Source organism: Oncorhynchus gorbuscha, linkage group LG17 (genome assembly GCF_021184085.1).
Source record: "Oncorhynchus gorbuscha isolate QuinsamMale2020 ecotype Even-year linkage group LG17, OgorEven_v1.0, whole genome shotgun sequence".
Lineage (NCBI taxonomy): Eukaryota > Metazoa > Chordata > Actinopteri > Salmoniformes > Salmonidae > Oncorhynchus > Oncorhynchus gorbuscha.
This window is the reverse complement of record NC_060189.1, coordinates 26,175,642-26,193,705: the sequence shown is the minus strand read 5'-3', so window position 1 is coordinate 26,193,705 and position 18,064 is coordinate 26,175,642. Positions and strand designations below refer to the sequence as shown.

Sequence of the window (18,064 nt, the reverse complement as noted above, 5' to 3'; positions counted from 1 at the left end):
ATGTGATTTGTCACAGGGTGAAGGAGGACACATACTACTGTGTACTGTACAACGATGAGCACCACTCATATGATCATGTGATCTACACCCTGCAGCGCTCTGTTCAGTGTGACCACAGTGAGGCACATACTCACACAGCCCTCATCGACAAAGAGGTACTGTCTGCAGGCGTTCTCTGCCATCTGGCATTCTTCATTACTTTCTTTCATTTAAAGCATCTAGATATGTCAATAAAGGGGGAAAAACGGAAAACAAGGTCTTCTGCTGCAATGTTGAACTTTCGTTGTTATTATAGCTATGCACTTGAAATTGATCATTCTGTTTTGAATGCAGGGTCGCCGGGCAGTGAAGCGAGGGAAGCTCCGGTCTTGCCAACAAGCCAAGGACCTCATCAGGGTAAATCATAGCCTTTTATAAAACTGCAAAAGGCAAATTTTGCCATAGACCTTAATCACCTTCAGTGTTCTGAGTCAGACATTTTACCCCTGCTAAATGCTGTGTTGTTGTAGTCCTACGTTGGACTACATCTCCCTGCAGCCACTGACCTCTAACCCATGCTGTATTCTGTGTTGTGCTTTTAGTCCCACTCGGAGCACATCTCCCTGCAGCCCCTGCGTGTGGAGATCCTCCACTCTGCAGTCATGGCCCACCAGAGCTTTGCCATGCGACTGGGCGCCTGGTTTCAGCAGATCATCGGCTACTCAGTGGGGTTCAGGCAGGTGTTCTGCCAGGTGGCTCTGGAGCCCAGCTCCGAGGGTGACCAGCCCAGCCTCATCAGCCGACTCATGCTGCACGACTCCAGGCTATACAAAGGCAAGAAGACCTTGATCCATACTTCATTCTTTCTCTACATTAAGATGCACCTCTGTTTTGCCTCCAGTCCATCACATTCAAGCCCATTGTCTTTCCACCAGGAGCCCGCAAGTTCATTCATGAGTTGATCTTCTGTAGCCTGCTGATGGAGACTGAGTACAAGAGGCGCTTTGCTATTGAGTTCACCAAGGTATGTCAGAAGTCAGTAGTACACTGATATGTTTCAAATAAATGCAACCTTTACATTACAATTATGTGGCTAACCTATACTGTACGTCCCACCCTTTTGCCCTCACTGTCTTTCAGCATTACAAACAACTGCAGAAGGACTACACACTTGATGACCATGAGAGGAGCATATCCATTACAGCTCTATCTGTGCAGATCTTCACCGTACCCACTCTGGTGAGAGCGATGGCCATCAATGTAATATAAAGTAAACATTTGCCAGGCTTAGCTCACATACCACTTTATCCTTCTCTCTCTCTGTTCAGGCCAGGCAGCTGATTGAGGAAGGGAATGTGATCAAGGTGATCGTTGACACCGTCATGGAGCTGCTGTCGGAGCACCTGGATGCCAACCATCGCTTCCACTTCCAGGGGTACAACTCAGACAAGTTCTTCCGGATCCAGGTGATCTTCCACGACCTCAGGTGGGTGTGACATACTAGTCAGCTTAATCTCTGACATTAAGGAATATGTCTTTTGCTATAGCTGCCTGATGCGTATCCGTAATATGAAAGTGTTCTATTCCACAGGTACATTCTGATCAGCAAGCCCTCTTTGTGGACTGAGGAGCTGAGGACCCAGTTCCTGGAGGGGTTCAGGGTCTTCTTGGGGCTCCTCCACTGCATGCAGGTACACTCAGTCGCTTTACACTCTGGAGTAACTGTCGGTCGGTAGGGCTTTTGTATTGACTTGCAGCCTTTGCCTCCATGAAATACATCAGATGGTTGTTCTCTTGGTAGGGTATGGAGGAGGTGAAGCGGCAGTTTGGTCAGCACATCGAGGTCGAGCCTGAATGGGAGGCTGGGTTTTCTATCCAGAGACAGCTACGACACATCCTCGTCATGTTCCAGGACTGGTGTTCATCTGATGTAAGTCCTCACGCAATGCTTTTTAAAATCCCCAAATCCCTAAATCTCTGATAAATATGGAAAAGTGTATGTTCCTGTACTTGACTGACATCTCTGCCCATGCCCCTCCCCCAGGAGACTGTTCTCCTCCTGTCCTTCAGGGAGTGCCACAGGGCGCTGATGCGCTGCAATAACCAACCCTTTCAAAGCGAGGCCACAGACTACTACATGTGTAAACACATCCTCCATGTCAGCCCGTACAAGGTGTCCCAGGAGCCTGTCAGCATACACCTGCCCATCTCCAGGGCGCTCGCTGGTGAGGAGAACCATACTGTCCATCTGTCTGCCCCTATGGGCCTTGGAAAATTGCTCTGTGTTGGGACAGTAGTTGGGGTTGTGTAAATGAAGATGGCGTTATGGAAATGAAGATCATACAGCATGCCTATTGGTTTTCCGTGGAAAAAATGAAAACACAAAGCAGACCAAACTCTTTGGTCCTTTAAAAACCTGCTGTATGTAAAACATTGTGTACTATAGTTTGGAAAATAAATACATGTGACTCTGGATGACAGCATAATGTTTGTTTCCAACATTAGGGCTGTTTTCCTAAAGAAGTAAAAAATGTCCTATATAAGTTATTGCGATACTGGTATCATCCCAGCCCTATTGGTTATGCTGTCATTCCACCTTCTCAATAATGTTCTTTGGTGCATCTTTAGTTTTACAGAACCTCTAATACCAGTTCCTTATGATCCCCAGGCCTGTATGTACAGCTGTGTTATACAGGGGCAGTCAGACGCCTTCCCGAATTCATGGATCCAGTAAGTATCTGTGACAAGTGAAAACTCACTTTTAAATCTTTCCATCGGTTTTCTTGTTTCATCTGTCGGTAGTCAGTAATAATCAGTGTTGTATCTGCAGACTATCTTCCCACTGCTGTTGCTAAATGACAGAGATGTCTATGTGTTACAGGAGAGCTGTGACTTCACCTGGTTTGCGGAGCATCCTCTGCGCTGTGTGGTGCTGGCTGCCCAAGTTTCAGCTGAGATGTGGCGCAGAAACGGCCTCTCGCTCGTCAGCCAGGTGAAAGGCGGGATGTGATGGCTTGGATGGGCTGATGGTGTCAACTGTTGCTAAAACTGGAACTTTTCAAAGTTTTTATTTCACATTTTATGATTGCTTAAATGTCAGTGTTTCAATGTAAGATTATTTGTAATTTCCAGGTGTATTATTACCATGATGTAAAATGCAGGGATGAGATGTATGACAAGGATGTCATCATGCTACAGGTTAGTGTTTCAACAGCAACATTGTTCTGCACTCCCCTCCCTTTTTATTCTATGGAGTCTCCTGACTGCCACTACATAATCGGAAGTCTCCTCTCAAAACTATTTACAGATTGCTGCTTCCAAAATGGACCCCAACCACTTCATCATGCTGATCTTGCAGAGATTTGAGCTCTTTGATGTGTTCAATGGAAGTCTCGCAAGCAAAGACCAAGTAAGAGAGACCATTGACTATTGGTTCAAATAAATATTTATTACATTTCGGAAAAATGGTAAATTAATAAAATACCAATGGTCCTGTTCAGGAACTGCTGAAACAGTGGAACCGGTTAACAGAAGAGATGCTCTACCTCCTCATCATCATTGTTGGTATGTCCCTAAGCTGCTTTCTAAATAACATATCTACTTAAGTAAATGTCTGGCGAAATCCTAATATGTAGTTAGTAAGTTGACTGTGTAGAGTGACATCTCGTTGGCTAGATGATATAGCAGTTATTGATTATGTTAAGGGGCGTCTCATTCTGTATGTCATGCCCCCTGTGTCCTAGGGGAGCGGTATGTCCCAGGGATCAGTCACGTGACCAAAGAGGATGTGACTATGAGGGAGGTGATCCACCTGCTGTGTATTCAGCCCATGGCTCACAGCAGCCTGGTCAAGGGCCTGCCGGAGAACGTGAGAATGTGGACCTATACTACACCTCTTATGGCCCACACAGACTGTACTATTTTAGCCGTCTTATACCAGGATATTGCCGTCCCAGACAAAATGTCCACGTCGCGGGCAAATTCTTAGGTTGTAAACGATTGTTGGATGTCTTGGCCCGTTCAGTGTGACAGGGTCTAGGGTTCCGATTAAGTACCACTACGTGCAGTCGTAGTCTCCGACAAAGTTCTGTCAATGTCAGAAATGTTTAGCCTTTATTGTGTTTTGTGGCTGCTGTTACGAGCCGACCTCGTTGACTTGACCAATAGGAACACAGCTGACACTGAGTATGCACAGAATAATACGATTGAATAGTCAGATTCATATAATGGCTCAATTTAAACTTTTACATGCTTTGCAAGAAGAACGATTTCCCTAATAATCTTTACATGACACATGAAGTCAAGCTAACTGATGGAATTTTGAAAAATGCACAATCGCCAATCAAAGTATACGTTCTACCACAGCGGCCATGTTGTCTTTGGGAAGCATGTTTTATTCTGAGTTCGGACATGCAAGGTTTGCGTGTGAACTGTTTCTTAAAAATAAGAAACCGGCACACTGCTCTTGATAAGTATCACTGCTCTTTAATAAGCTTTACGTATCGGCCTGAAGGCCTTCGTCAGAGCTCTTATAAAGCTTAGTAAAGAGCAGTGATACTAATAAGAGCAGTGTGCAGGTTTCTTATGTTATTCAATTGATACCATGCAACAAAGATGGCTCAAATGTGCAGGTGCCTTTTGAATTTTGAATCATATGTAATAATCCTAAAAGACTTAATCCGACGTACAGTCTGGGAAGGCCTTCAGCACTTATTCTGTTACCACTTTTATACTGCAACAATGTACTGTCTTTGTTTTGTAGGAGAGCCATGAAACTGGCCTGGAAACTGTCATTCCAAAAGTTGCCACCTTCAAGTAAGTGTAACACTAAGGTCATCTTGACCATAATAATACAAATCAAAATAATAAATAACTTTTTCAGCAGAGAATAATGTTTGACAAGCTTTTTCACTGACCTGTTGATCCTCCCATTTAGGAAGCCCGGTGTTTCTGGACACGGCTTGTATGAAGTGAAAAAGGAGTGCCTGCCGGAATTCAATCCCTTCTTTTTTCACTATTCTAAATCTCAGCATAGCAAGGTAGATGTTGGTACAGAGGCTACATACACATTTATATTTGTTTTTCCAAAGCCATTTTTCCCTTGGTTGCTGGCATTTGCTAATGCATAACCTTGTGACCCCTGAACTCTGTGCTCCAGGCAGAAGATGCTCAGAAGAAGAGAAGAACTCAGGAGGGCAGTGACAAAGGTGAGATGGAACTCATAATCATACGTTCATACAAAGGAACAGTGTTATTATGAGCCAATGCCTGTAGGTGATTCACTATTTGCTTATGATTCATCACTGTCTGTCTCTGTCCATGCCCAGCCCTGCGTCCCCCTGTCCCCCCTCCCTTTTGCCCCGCCTTCTCCAGCATAGTGCATCTGCTGTGTTGTGACATCCTCATCCACATCCTCAGACGAGTTCTGCAGAGAGCTGTGGAGGACCGGGCCACCTACTGGACAGAGGCCATGATCCAGAGGGTACCTTTCGCATGTATTTCTCTCTCTCTTTCCTTTTTTTTTAATATGAACCATATTAACGGTAACTTTGTGTGCCCCCCACAGTCCCTGCACCTTATAGGCCAGGGTCTGTTGGAGGAGAAGGCTCAGTTGGGAGCCAGCACTGTGGAGCAGGTCACCTTTGACTTCAGCCTCAAAGCTCGCAGTGAGTGTCCTAGAGATACTACTTTTTGTCTTTAAATGTGTGTCTCTTGGTTTAGGGTACAGTTCATATACATTTTTTCTTGAGCCATTATCTGTTTCTCTACTCGCTCAGCGATCGGCTCCGAGCATAGTAAATCTGTGTTCCACCTCCTGTCCAAGATGACGGCTCTTCCTTCCTTGGAAGCCCAGAAGGATATGATTAAGTGGACACTGCAGGTGGGATAACTTCATTGTCCTGTTAAGAGATTTGATTGTCTTTTTTCAAATGAGATTTTAGACAGTTTACAGTACAACTTTTTGTTTAAATGATCATATTTCTCTTTCTGGTAGATGTTTGAGATGGTGAAGTGCCTTAGGGAGAAGTCCAGTCCAGCAGCCTCTATGAGTGTGGAGCAGACCAAGCCAGAAGAGGTAAAAACAGAACAGGGGTCATTTTTACACCTTTGTCATGCAACATTTCTGCATTGAAGAATCCTCACCCTTTGTCTATGTCTGATTGTTTGACTCAGATCGTCCCTGACAAAGACAAAGCCGAGCGGAAGAGGAAGGCGGAGGCAGCCAAGCTCCATCGCCAGAAGATAATGGCCCAGATGTCGGCCATGCAGAAGAACTTCATTGAGTCACACAAGATGCTGTATGACAACATGCCAGAGAGTTCCCAGGGGGAGCCTGTGGCCTCTAGAGAGAGGTGAGGAGGATGTAGGGGGAGCTGTTGGCCGTGAGGGAGACAACAGAGTGTTGCCTTTCCTTTAAAGACATGATTCGGAACTTTGGTGGCTACGAAGTATTTTTTTAAACCTCTCGCTTTGGGCTGGATGTGTCCGTGTAATTCATACATGCATAATTACCTTCTTTCCTCAATTAGCTATGAAATCCCTAGTTTGAAAGCTACAGTTTTTCTGGAAGCTGTGTTGCGCCATTTTCCCTACATTTTCTCTCACGTGGTCCAGCCCCCGAGCAATTTGAGTTCTAGCCAATGACCTTCAGCCCCTAGCAATTTGAGTGACAGCTAGCAAGATGCATACGCAGCAGAGCGAGAGAAAGCAATGACATGGTGCACATGTGTGACTAGTACACAGTTTTTGGTGACCACTTTTGGCTCGTGAGCGCTACGTTCAGAACTACTGGCTGAACAGTATACAAAAGTACTGGAGAATCTCTTTAATAATATACTCTAGCTTGCCTAATAGTACCTCAAGTTTACTGCAGGAGGGGGAGTGAATTCAAATTTGAATTTGGTTGATTGCTTGAATGAAGGTTAGTGATTAGGAGGACATCTATAACTGATTTAAATGAGTAATTGTGCTGTCATGCTTCTCCCTCCTGTCCTGTAGCTGTGCCATGGAGCTGGGAGAGTTGTGCGTGGCTGTGGGGCCTCAACGGGGCTCCACCCCAGCTGAGAGGGAGGTGCTGACCTGCATACTATGTCAGGAGGAGCAAGAGGTCCAGGCCCGCTCTCCAGCCATGGTGCTGACCGCCTGTGTCCAGAGGTCCACCGTGCTCACACAGTGCCGGGGGAAGACTCTGGCCAACAATGGTTAGTTCCCTTTTTAGTCTCCTCCATTTGATCTCGTGTTGTACACAATACACTCTGACCACTGTGATCTCTTTTTGCATTACTGTTGAAATGATTAAAGATGTTAATGTGTTGTTCTGTGTGACAGAGACCATGTACCCCCTCTTCATGCCACCTGACCTGGCTGTGGGGACTCACACTGGCAGCTGTGGCCATGTCATGCACGCCACCTGCTGGCAGAAGTGAGTCACTGCAGTCACGTGTATCAATGAATCATAGGGATGATGATTCCAACATACTATCTTGGGCCTTGAAGACCTAAAGATAGATTAGACCTAAAACCCATTTTTTTTTGTTCTGTGTGTTCTAGGTACTTTGAGGCAGTCCAGAACACCACTCGGAACCGGCTCCATGCTGAGCTCATCATTGACCTGGAGAACGGGGAGTACATGTGCCCGCTCTGCAAGTCCCTGTGCAACACTGTGGTTCCTCTCATCCCCTTGGAACCACTCACACTCAACTAGTATGTCTTCCTTTTAGACTTTATTGCCACTTCCTAAATGACTGAGTTTAGATATGTTTTTGGAGTATCCATAAAACTAACTCTGGTTTATGGCCCAGTAGTGAACATATCAGTTGTAACCGACCTGTCCCTTATATCCTGTCTGCAGTGAGAATGCAGAGCTGGTGGGACAGCTCCTCACCCTCCCTCGCTGGATCCAGATCCTCTCTGCCAGGATCAAAGGACTCAAGTCTGTCACTCAGGGACCAGGTAAAGACAGCTGTGTGATCTCACAAAGTCATCTTCGTGGAGAGAGCCCAGGGCTTTTGCAGGTGTGACTCCATTGTGTTTGTGGTCCAGAAAGCAGCAGTGAGACTATCAGTGACGGAGACACTGCCCTCTGCGGGGAAGGCCAGCCAGACTTCCGCTCCATCCTCAGCTTTGGAGTAAAAGAGCCGTGAGTCACACACACACACACACACACACACACACACACACACACACACACACACACACACACACACACACAACCATCTGCTCTTAATGGTTTATTCAAATGTTTCTATAGTGCACGACACACACTGACATCATTTCCATGTTATTGACAGTGTACTATATTGTGTATCCACTCACGACATGCTCTGGAATGTAATCAGTACTTGTTGATCTTCAGGAGGAAGTACTCTGACAGCATAGCGGAGATGCTGGTGGTGTGTGCCACCACGGTGCACAGGGTGGGGCTGCAGACAGGCCCTAACGAGCTGTGTCCCGCCGTGCCCGTCATGTCCTGGAACACCTGTGCCTTCACCATCCAGGCCATTGGTCAGTCCCACTGACTCTCTACCTCTCCATCTGTTTATTTTTCCATCCTTAATCTAGCAGAACTAATTTTACCATTACTCAGTATGTTTTTTTTCTTCTCCTAACAGAGAACTTGCTACAGGAAGAGGATAAGACACTGTTTGGCTCTTTACAAAACAGACAGGTAGGTCAGATAGATTACAGAGGAGGGACTGTGTTTGACCTATTTTCACCTATCCCCCTCGGAGGGTTTTATCACAGTAACTCTGCTTTCTTTTTCAGCTTGCGGGCCTGAAGGCTGTGGTTCAGTTTTCTGCAACCCAACGCCTCAAGAGCTCCCAGGCTGTCATTCAGAAGCACTTCACAGACATGTTAGGAGGTACATGTTCAAACACCACCCGGCACACGATATCCATCCACCTAACATTCTAAACTTATTTTGTGTGATTTGGTTGCCTCTCTCTACAGCCTTGTTACCCACCATGAGTTCAGAGAGCACACCTTCTATTCTAGAAGTAGACTTCTTCCACCTTCTGGTAAGTCACCCATCAAATCAAATTGTATTAGTGACATGCGCCTAAAACAACAGGTAGACCTTACAGGGAAATGCTTACTTACGAGCCCCTTTTTTAATCATTTTTTATTTAACCAGGTAGGTCAGTTGAGAACAAGTTCTCATTCACAACTGGGACCTGGCCAAGATAAAGCAAAGCAGTGTGACAAAAACAACAGAGTTACACATGGGATAAACAAATGTACAGTCAATAACACAATAGAAACATCTGTATACAGTGTGTGGAAATTAAGTAAGGAGGTAAGGCAATAAATAGGTCAATAGTGGCGAAGTAATTACAATTTAGCAATTTACACTGGAGTGATATATGTGCAGATGAGGATGTGCAAGTAGAAATACTGGTGTGCAAAAGAGCAGAAAAACAAAAACAAATATGGGGATGAGGTAGGTAGTTGGTTGGATGGGCTATTTGTAGATGGGCTGTGTACAGCTGTAGCGATCGTTAAGCTGCTCTGACAGTTGACACTTAAAGTTAGTGAGGGAGATATAAGACTCCAACTCCAGTGATTTTTTTTGTGTTTTTTTTTTTGTGTGCAATTCGTTCCAGTCATTGGCAGCAGAGAACTGGAAGGAAAGGAGAGGTGTTGGCTTTGGGGGTGACCAGTGAAATATACCTACTGGAACGCGTGCTACGAGCTTTACCTAGCAAAGACTAACAGCTGACCTGGAGCCAGTGGGTTTGACGACGACAAATTAAGCGAGGGCCAGCCAACAAGAGCATACAGGTCGCAGTGATGGGTGGTATATGGGGCTTTGGTGTCAAAACGGATGGCACTGTGACAGACTGCATCCAGTTTGCTGAGTGGAGTGTTGGAGGCTATTTTGTAAATGACATCGCCAAAGTCCAGGATTGGTAGGATAGTCAGTTTTACGAGGGTATGTTTGGCAGCATGAGTGAAGGAGGCTTTGTTGTGAAATAGGAAGCCAATTCTAGATTTAATTTTGGATTCATGTGAGTCTGTGACTTCATGTGAATCTGGAAGGAGAGTTTACAGTCCAGCCAGATACCTAGAATATGTGGACAACTACAAATACCTAAGTCAGAACTGTCCAGAGTAGTGATGCTAGTCGGGCAGGTGGGTGCGGGCAGTGATCAGTTAAAGATCATGCATTTCGTTTTACTAGCATTTTTAGAGCAGTTGGAGGCCACGGAAGGAGTGTTGTATGGAATTGAAGCTCGTCTGGAGGTTACTTAACACAGTGTCCGAAGAGGGGCCAGATGTATTCCGAATGGTGTCGTCTGCATAGAGGTGGATCAAAGAGCGACATCATATATATATATATATATATGCACACACAAACACGCAAAATAAATATATATATATATGCACACACAAACACGCAAAATAAATATATATATATATGCACACACAAACACGCAAAATAAATATATATATAAATGATGTCGCTCTTTGATCCACCTCTATGCAGACGACACCATTCGGAATACATCTGGCCCCTCTTCGGACACTGTGTTAAGTAATATATATATATATATATATATATACACACACATGTAAAAAAAAATATATATATATATATTTACGTATACAGAGAAAAAAAGTCAGCCTGAAAATTGAACCCTGTGGCACCCCCATAGCGACTGCCAGAGGTACGGACAACAGGCCCTCTGATTTGACACACTGAACTCTATCTGAGAAGTCGTTAGTGAAGCAGGCGAAGCAGTCATTAGAGAAACCAAGGCTGTTGAGTCTGCCGATAAGAATGTGGTGATTGACAGAGTTGAAAGCCTTGGCCAGGTCGATGAAGACGGCTGCACAGTACTGCCTTTTATCGATGATGGTTATGATATCGTTTAGGACCTTGAGCGTGGCTGAGGTGCACCTGTGACCGCTATGCAATCTGATTTCCAAGCTAGAGTGCAGTTTAACCGACAGTGAAGTTAAAAAATAAAATAAAAAGTAATTAAAGAGGAGCAGTAAAAAAATAACAATATATACAGGGGGGTGCAGGTAGAGTCAATGAGTGGGGGCACTGGTTAGTTGATGTACATGTAGGTAGAGTTAATTAAAGTGACTATGCATAGATGACAACGAAGAGTGGCAGTGTTGTGGAGAAGGGAGGGAGGGGGGCAATGTGAATAGTCAGGGTAGCCATTTGACTAGGTGTTCAGGAGTCTTATGGTTTGGGGGTAGAAACTGTTTATAGAAGCCTCTTGGACCTAGACTTGCCACTCTGGTACCGCTTGCCTTGTGGTATACATTAGGTCTTCCACATGCTCTGGGGATAACCAACCTTTCTTTGTGTGTTGTCAGGTGGGGCTGGTGCTTGCCATTCCAGCGCTCTACCAGGAGGAGGCGGTAGACCTGCAGCCCTCTGCTGTCAGCTCTGCCTACAACCACCTTTACATCCTGCACCTGGTCACCATGGCCCACGTGGTGCAGGTCCTCCTCTCCTCCACAGATGACACGGCAGTGTTTGGGGGAGAGGAGGGACAGGCGGAGAGGGCAGCAGTAGAGCTCTATGCAGCTGTGTCACAGTGTACCGGCGGGTGAGAAGGAATGCTGTCTCTTCTCTGTATTTTTTAAATGTAATATACGCTACTGGTCAAACATTTTAGAACAATTACTCATTCAAGGGCTTTTCTTTACTTTGACTATTTTCTACTTTGTAGAATAATAGTGGACACATCAAAACTATGAAATAACACATGGAATCATGTAGTAACAAAAAAAGCTTTTAAACAAATCAAATAGCCACCATTTCCCTTGATGACAGCTTTGCGCACTCTTGGCGTGCTCTCACCCAGCTTCATGAGGTTGCGTTTCAATTAACAGGTTTGCCTTGTTAATTTGTGAAATTTCTTTCCTTAATGCGTTTGAGTCTATCAGTTGTGTTGTGACAAGGTAGGTGTGGTATACAGAAGATAGCCCTATTTGGTAAAAGACCAAGTCCATATTATGGCAAGAACAGCTCAAATAAGCAAAGAGAAATGACAGTCCATCATTACTTTAAGACATGAAGGTCAGTCAATACGTAACATTTCAAGAACTTTGAAGATTTCTTCAAGTGCAGTCGCATAAACCATCAAGCGTTATGATGAAACTGGCTCTCACGAGGATCGCCACAGGAGTGGAAGACCCAGAGTTACCTCTGCTGCAGAGGATACGTTCATTAGGGTTAGCAGCCTCAGAAATTGCAGCCCAAATAAATGCTTCACAGAGTTCAAGTAACAGACACATCAACATCACCTGTTCAGAGGAGACTGTGTGAATCAGACCTTCATGGTTGTATTGCTGCAAGAAACCACTACTAAATGAAACCAATAAGAAGGAGAGACTTGCTTTGTCGAAGAAACACGAGCAATGGACATTAGTCCGGTGGAAATTTGTCCTTTGGTCTGGAGTCCAAATTGGAGTTTGTTCCAACTGCCATGTCTTTGTGAGGTGAACAGATGATCTCCGCATGTGTATTTCCCATCATAAAGCATGGAGGTGGTGTTATGGTGTGGGGATGCTTTGCTGGTGACACTGTCTGATTTTTATTTAGAATTCAAGGCACACTTAGCATTCTGCAGCGTTATGCCATCCCATCTGGTTTCGTCTTAGTGGGACTATAATTTGTTTTTCAACAGGATAGTGACCCAACACCTCTAGATGACCTGGTCAACCAAATTGATATGGTTTGGATGACTTAGACTGCGGAGTGAAGGAAAAGCAGCCAACAAGACTTTTGGAATAGCATTCCAGGTGAAGCTGGTTGAGAGAATGCCATGTGTGTGAAGCTGTCATCAAGGCAAAGGGTGGCTATTTGAAGAATCTCAAATATAAAATAGATTTTGATTTGTTTAACACTTTTTTTTGGTTACTACATGATTCAATATGTGTTATTTCATAGTTTTTATGTCTTCACTATTATTCTACAATGCAGAACATTTTTGAAAATTAAGAAAAACCCTTGAATGAGTAGGTGTTCTAAAACTTTTGACTGGTAGTGTACTTTCTGTAAATTGTGCAGTGGGCCATTTTTGGACATTTTTCTGTTCCATGTTCATCCAGTCAAAGGTAAATTTGTTTTTGATTGTGAGACTGTGTCTTATTGTCCAGGCTGAGGTCAGACGTGTCTGGGAGCTCAGTGGCAGACCGAGTGAGGAGAGGGGTCACACCCTTCCTGCGCTGCGCTGCCCTCTTCTTCAATTGCCTTACAGGGGTGCCCCCTCCAGAGGAGCTCTCCAGTAGTACAGGTAGGTATCTCAGGGCTCAGACTACTGGGGGGTGTACGGGGATTGAATGGGTTAGGGTTTTACTGACTGAACCATTCATGCTGTCTCGACTGCAGTTACATCTCAAGGCCAGATGGAGGCACTGTGCAGTTATCTGGCATTGCCCTGCGATGTGTTCCAGCTCTTCCAGGAGCACCGTGGGACTGTCTTTCCCTTATTACAGAGGTAATATCAATAACCTGTTAGTCACAGCCAAAATACATTGAAATTAATGCTGATGTTCTTATTATCAGATTTGTGATGTTACTAAGGTAATTGTTTGATGTACTTAAGATATATTTTTCACTGATGGCCTCTGTCTCTCAGATGGTGTGGGCACCCAGCTGTAACCAAAGCCCTAAAAGGGGAAATTCAGACAATCAGGTAAGCTCAAATTCACTTTGCAACAGAATTAAATATTTCAGATTTTATTTTCCTTTCTTCCCTATGAATAACTGAATCTTTGATCAAATTATTATTGCAGTTATCCCAGGAAAAGGAATCGGTTAATTGAGCTTCCTGAGGATTACAGTGCGCTCCTCAATCAAGCCAGTCACTTTCAGTAAGTAGCCACCACTGTCTGTCTTGGATTATCATATACGCTGATTAAGTGATTGGTGAGCTGTTGAGTTCCAGTGGAGACTGAGTCCTCTTTCTCTCTCTACCCTCCTGTCCAGGTGTCCTAACTCCACAGACGATGAGAGGAAGCACCCCACCCTGTGCCTCTTCTGTGGGACCATCTTGTGCTCCCAGAGCACCTGCTGTCATAGCCAGCTTGACGGGGAGGAGGTGGGCGCCTGCACCGCACACGCTGCCACCTGTGGGGCTGGAGTGGGCATGTTCCTCAGGTGGGTCGGGGACAAGCGCTCCTGTAGGGACAGGGTGGGCATGTGGTTAAACATGTTCATATGTTCTATAAAGCTTCTGCTGATTGCTTTGCCCCCCCCCACTGATTAGGATAAGAGAGTGTGAGATGGTCCTGATGGCCAGTAAGACACGAGGAAGCACCTACCCAGCCCCTTATCTTGATGACTACGGAGAGACTGACCCACAGCTAGGGTAAGCTGGCCACATCTCCTCGCTTAGCTTTTGAAACATTCATTACATCTATCTCTGATGTCGTTCTGTAGAAAAATGTTATATTTTTAAAGCAAACCTGTGTCACTGACGGAATGTATGTGAATGTGAGATTAGGAGGGGGAACCCCCTGCACCTGTGCCCTGAGAGGTACCGGAAGCTCCACCAGCTGTGGCAGCAGCACTGTATCCTGGAGGAGATCGCCCGTAGCCTCGAGGTGGTCAACGTCATGTTTGCTTTCGAATGGCAGATGCTGTGAGCCCAAGACCAGGTTATGTGTGCTACTGGGTAGGGCCAAGGTCTGGAAGTCACAGCCAGGGGGCACAGCCCACACACACACACACACACACACACACACACACACACACACACCCATCTACATATGTCCTGGCCGGGAGCGGTGCGCCTCTGTGCAGCCATTCCTCCCCAGGATCCGAAAGGGAGTGCAGATAGGACAGAGAGCGATGAGGAGGTGGTTGGGAACTGAAGTTGCCTTGTTTGAATTTGTCTGCTGTGAGAGGGCTATGAGTAATGATAGGAATAACGTTCCCCTTCTCCATAGAAAAGCTCATTAAAGGAAAATACTTCTATCAAACACCCCAGTATCTTTATGCCGTCAGCTTGTGTATATAAAATCTCTCCCAAGTGATGCTGTGAATTTTCTGCCATCTCCTTTTGTTTTAAGACTTTATAGAGATGATAAAACAATGGCTTTAGTTAGTCTTGCAGTGTGGGAGTTGTTTACTCTTTTGCAAATGTCTTTGGGATCATGCTTCCTGTTTCTATATTTTTTGCTTTCTGTCACAGTAGACTGTTTGCATGGCACCTAGCCCATGTTACTGATCATCACCCTTTTTAAATGATATAAATAGATGTCTTTCCACAAATAGAGTACATTTTGGGTAGTGTAACTTGGTAAAAAACATTGACATAAAGAACATGTTCAACTTAATAAAAAACATGTTTTCCATCTCAAGGAGTTAAATTTAAAAAAGGACTACCAAGGGCCAGTAAAGTGGCATTAAAGTAACATGGTTTAGGTTTTCATCTTAAATCAGTCATGCATCTCCCTGTTACAGGGGGAATGAAAGCTTCTTGTGTGCAAAATGTAGAGGCAATTGAATGCAAACGTCAGACATAAAAAATACAAATAAATGTTAAAGCATTTCAAGCCTTTCAAGCCAACAGGGTTGACGTGGTATGCTTGACAGACTCCACCACAAAACACCAGAAAATTGCCAAAAATAGTAGATCCAGCTCACCTGTTTTTTACACTATGATTTCTCTGTTAGATGTTCAATGTTTCTTTTGAAAAAACATTTTAAAAAGGAAATGATTCACCATATTAAACCGAGAGTTCCGTTTACTCACCAGGATTGATTTAATCACTTATCACATAAATAATTATTTATCTTCAGAATTGACTTCGTCAAAACAACAAAATAACTAGAGCTTTACAATGATGGTGAGAACTTGGAGACGTTCTGGGGTTAAAATCTTCCTAGAAGTCTGAACATGACGAGGGACATGTCAAAATTGTGACTTTAGCAAGTCTATATTCATATTAAATATCTGATTTCTTGAATTTTCCATGTGGTCAATATTAAATGGCACATCATTTTAATGTAATGTGCTTCTAAAATTCAGTATTGGAGCACAATTTCTGTTTAAACATTTAAAGGGATGCAAAAGGTACTCTATTCGTGGAATGACCCAGGTAATGTACAGTGCCTTCAGAAAGTATTCATACCCCTTGACTTATTACACATTTGGTTGTGTTACAGCCTGAATTCAAAAGGGATTAAGTAGTTTTTTCTCACCCATCTACACACAATACTTCATATTGACAAAGTAAATTTTTTTATTTTTTTATTTAGCAATTGTTTTTGTAAATGAAATACAGAAATATATCATTTACATAAGTATTCACACCCCTGAGTCCATACATGTTAGAATCACCTTTGGCAGCGATTATAGCTGTGAGTCTCTCTGGATAAGTCTCTAAGAGCTTTGCACACCTGGATTGTAAAATATTTGCACATTGTTTTTCAGTCTTCAAGCTCTGTCAAGTTGTTTGTTCATTACTAGACAGCCATTTTCAAGTCTTGCCATAGATTTTCAAGCAGAATACTGTAACTAAGCTACTCAGGAACATTCAGTGTCGTCTTGTTAAGCAACTCCAGTGTATATTTGGCCTTGTTTTAGGTTATTGACCTGCTGACAGATCAAATTCCTCTCCTATTGTCTGGTCAAAAGGGGACTGAACCAGATTTTCCTCTAGGTTTTCAAATATGTTTGCAGTATTAATTTAGTGCCTTGTTGCAAACAGGATGCATGTTTTTGAATATTTTTATTCTGTGCATGCTTCCTTTTCACTCTGTCAATTAGGTTAGTATTCTGGAGTAATTACAATGTTGTTGATCCTTTCTTAGTTTCCTCCTATCACAACTATTAAACTCTTAAATGTTTGAAGGTCACAATTGGCCTCTCCGGCAACTGAGTTAGGAAGGACGCCTGTATCTTTGTAGTGACTGGGTGTGTTGATACACCATCCAAAGTGTAATTAATAACTTCACTATGCTCAGTGATATTTAATGTCTGCTTTAACAAAAAAAAAGTTTTTACCCATCTGACAATAGGTGCCCTTCTTTGCGAGGCATTGGAAAACCTCCCTGGTCTTTCTGGTTGAATTTGTGTTTGAAATTCACTCTTCGACTGAGGGACTTTACAGATAATTGTATGTGTGGGGTACAGAGATGAGGTAGTCATTAAAAAAACACACTAAACAGTGCACACAGTGAGACCATGCAACTTCTATGTCTTGTTAAGTACATTTTTACTCCTGAACTTATTTAGGCTTGTCATAACTACGGTGTTGAATACTTATTGCTCAAGACATTTCAGCTTTTCATTTTTTAATAAACAGTTCTTCAACCATATGGGTTATTGTTTGTAGGCCAGTGACCAAAACAAATATCTCAATTTAGTCCTTTTTAAGTTTGGGCTGTAACACAACATTTTGAAAAAGTCAAGGGGTGTGAATACTTTCTGAAGGCACTGCAGATATACAAGCAATTTCTATACTGGTCAAATGCAAAAGTATATGAAGAGATAATTAACTATTTTATTGTACAAACATTGCTTATTGTAATCTGAATGAATTAGATAGCAATTAAATGTTAATCTGAAAGCACTTTGAAATAAAGTTACTAAAGTGTTCAATATATGTACATGTAAAAGAGTCGGGTCTTCACTGAAATTCCATATTTTGCCAACCTGATACACTTATTAGATGCTTCTTTTGTTGTAACTCCTTTAAATAATTGTGTATGGGAACATTGTCAACTGCTCTTGAAATTATTATTTGTGCTGTTAAAATGACATTCAAATAGATCATATTGTAGCTAATGGGGACAAAAAGGTTCATACCAGCAACGCAAAATATATTCTGTACACTAATCTAACAAGTAAATAAGAGCACATCACAACTACATTTAGTGTATTTAAGGCAACACTTATGTACATTTTATGGGAGAGTAGCTACGTAGAAAAAGAATAATCGCTATAAAAATACACTTGATATTACATCAACCTTTTCAGGAAAATGAAGTTTTGTGCATATACTGTATGGTTTTGTTTTTCCTCATTTGCGTTGCTTGACAGTGCTGTATGATAACCAGGCTGTCTGAATAAAGACATGATCTAGACGAGTTCTTGTGCCCTCTGTT

At 43.3% G+C, this 18,064-nt stretch overlaps 1 protein-coding gene across 1 annotated transcript in view; it reads left to right on the top strand.

Moving 5' to 3' along the window:
- The window catches only part of ubr1 (ubiquitin protein ligase E3 component n-recognin 1), a 32,032-nt gene extending 15,851 nt beyond the window's left edge, over nucleotides 1-16,181 (top strand). Inside the window, exons 6-45 of the mRNA XM_046309174.1 lie at nucleotides 17-155; nucleotides 334-396; nucleotides 582-813; nucleotides 915-1,003; nucleotides 1,120-1,218; nucleotides 1,308-1,465; nucleotides 1,571-1,670; nucleotides 1,781-1,909; nucleotides 2,024-2,204; nucleotides 2,648-2,709; nucleotides 2,861-2,971; nucleotides 3,112-3,177; nucleotides 3,287-3,388; nucleotides 3,480-3,543; nucleotides 3,723-3,847; nucleotides 4,742-4,794; nucleotides 4,916-5,018; nucleotides 5,138-5,186; nucleotides 5,307-5,461; nucleotides 5,546-5,645; nucleotides 5,757-5,860; nucleotides 5,975-6,055; nucleotides 6,154-6,332; nucleotides 6,979-7,181; nucleotides 7,309-7,402; nucleotides 7,531-7,683; nucleotides 7,832-7,932; nucleotides 8,023-8,119; nucleotides 8,336-8,484; nucleotides 8,592-8,647; nucleotides 8,746-8,842; nucleotides 8,932-8,999; nucleotides 11,314-11,549; nucleotides 13,105-13,241; nucleotides 13,337-13,445; nucleotides 13,587-13,643; nucleotides 13,744-13,821; nucleotides 13,937-14,107; nucleotides 14,217-14,318; nucleotides 14,454-16,181. Coding sequence (XP_046165130.1) covers nucleotides 17-155; nucleotides 334-396; nucleotides 582-813; nucleotides 915-1,003; nucleotides 1,120-1,218; nucleotides 1,308-1,465; nucleotides 1,571-1,670; nucleotides 1,781-1,909; nucleotides 2,024-2,204; nucleotides 2,648-2,709; nucleotides 2,861-2,971; nucleotides 3,112-3,177; nucleotides 3,287-3,388; nucleotides 3,480-3,543; nucleotides 3,723-3,847; nucleotides 4,742-4,794; nucleotides 4,916-5,018; nucleotides 5,138-5,186; nucleotides 5,307-5,461; nucleotides 5,546-5,645; nucleotides 5,757-5,860; nucleotides 5,975-6,055; nucleotides 6,154-6,332; nucleotides 6,979-7,181; nucleotides 7,309-7,402; nucleotides 7,531-7,683; nucleotides 7,832-7,932; nucleotides 8,023-8,119; nucleotides 8,336-8,484; nucleotides 8,592-8,647; nucleotides 8,746-8,842; nucleotides 8,932-8,999; nucleotides 11,314-11,549; nucleotides 13,105-13,241; nucleotides 13,337-13,445; nucleotides 13,587-13,643; nucleotides 13,744-13,821; nucleotides 13,937-14,107; nucleotides 14,217-14,318; nucleotides 14,454-14,595 — 4,594 coding nt within the window. The 3' untranslated portion in view covers nucleotides 14,596-16,181. The remainder of the gene's footprint in view (nucleotides 1-16; nucleotides 156-333; nucleotides 397-581; nucleotides 814-914; nucleotides 1,004-1,119; nucleotides 1,219-1,307; nucleotides 1,466-1,570; nucleotides 1,671-1,780; nucleotides 1,910-2,023; nucleotides 2,205-2,647; nucleotides 2,710-2,860; nucleotides 2,972-3,111; nucleotides 3,178-3,286; nucleotides 3,389-3,479; nucleotides 3,544-3,722; nucleotides 3,848-4,741; nucleotides 4,795-4,915; nucleotides 5,019-5,137; nucleotides 5,187-5,306; nucleotides 5,462-5,545; nucleotides 5,646-5,756; nucleotides 5,861-5,974; nucleotides 6,056-6,153; nucleotides 6,333-6,978; nucleotides 7,182-7,308; nucleotides 7,403-7,530; nucleotides 7,684-7,831; nucleotides 7,933-8,022; nucleotides 8,120-8,335; nucleotides 8,485-8,591; nucleotides 8,648-8,745; nucleotides 8,843-8,931; nucleotides 9,000-11,313; nucleotides 11,550-13,104; nucleotides 13,242-13,336; nucleotides 13,446-13,586; nucleotides 13,644-13,743; nucleotides 13,822-13,936; nucleotides 14,108-14,216; nucleotides 14,319-14,453) is intronic.
- Nucleotides 16,182-18,064: the final 1,883 nt, after the last annotated feature.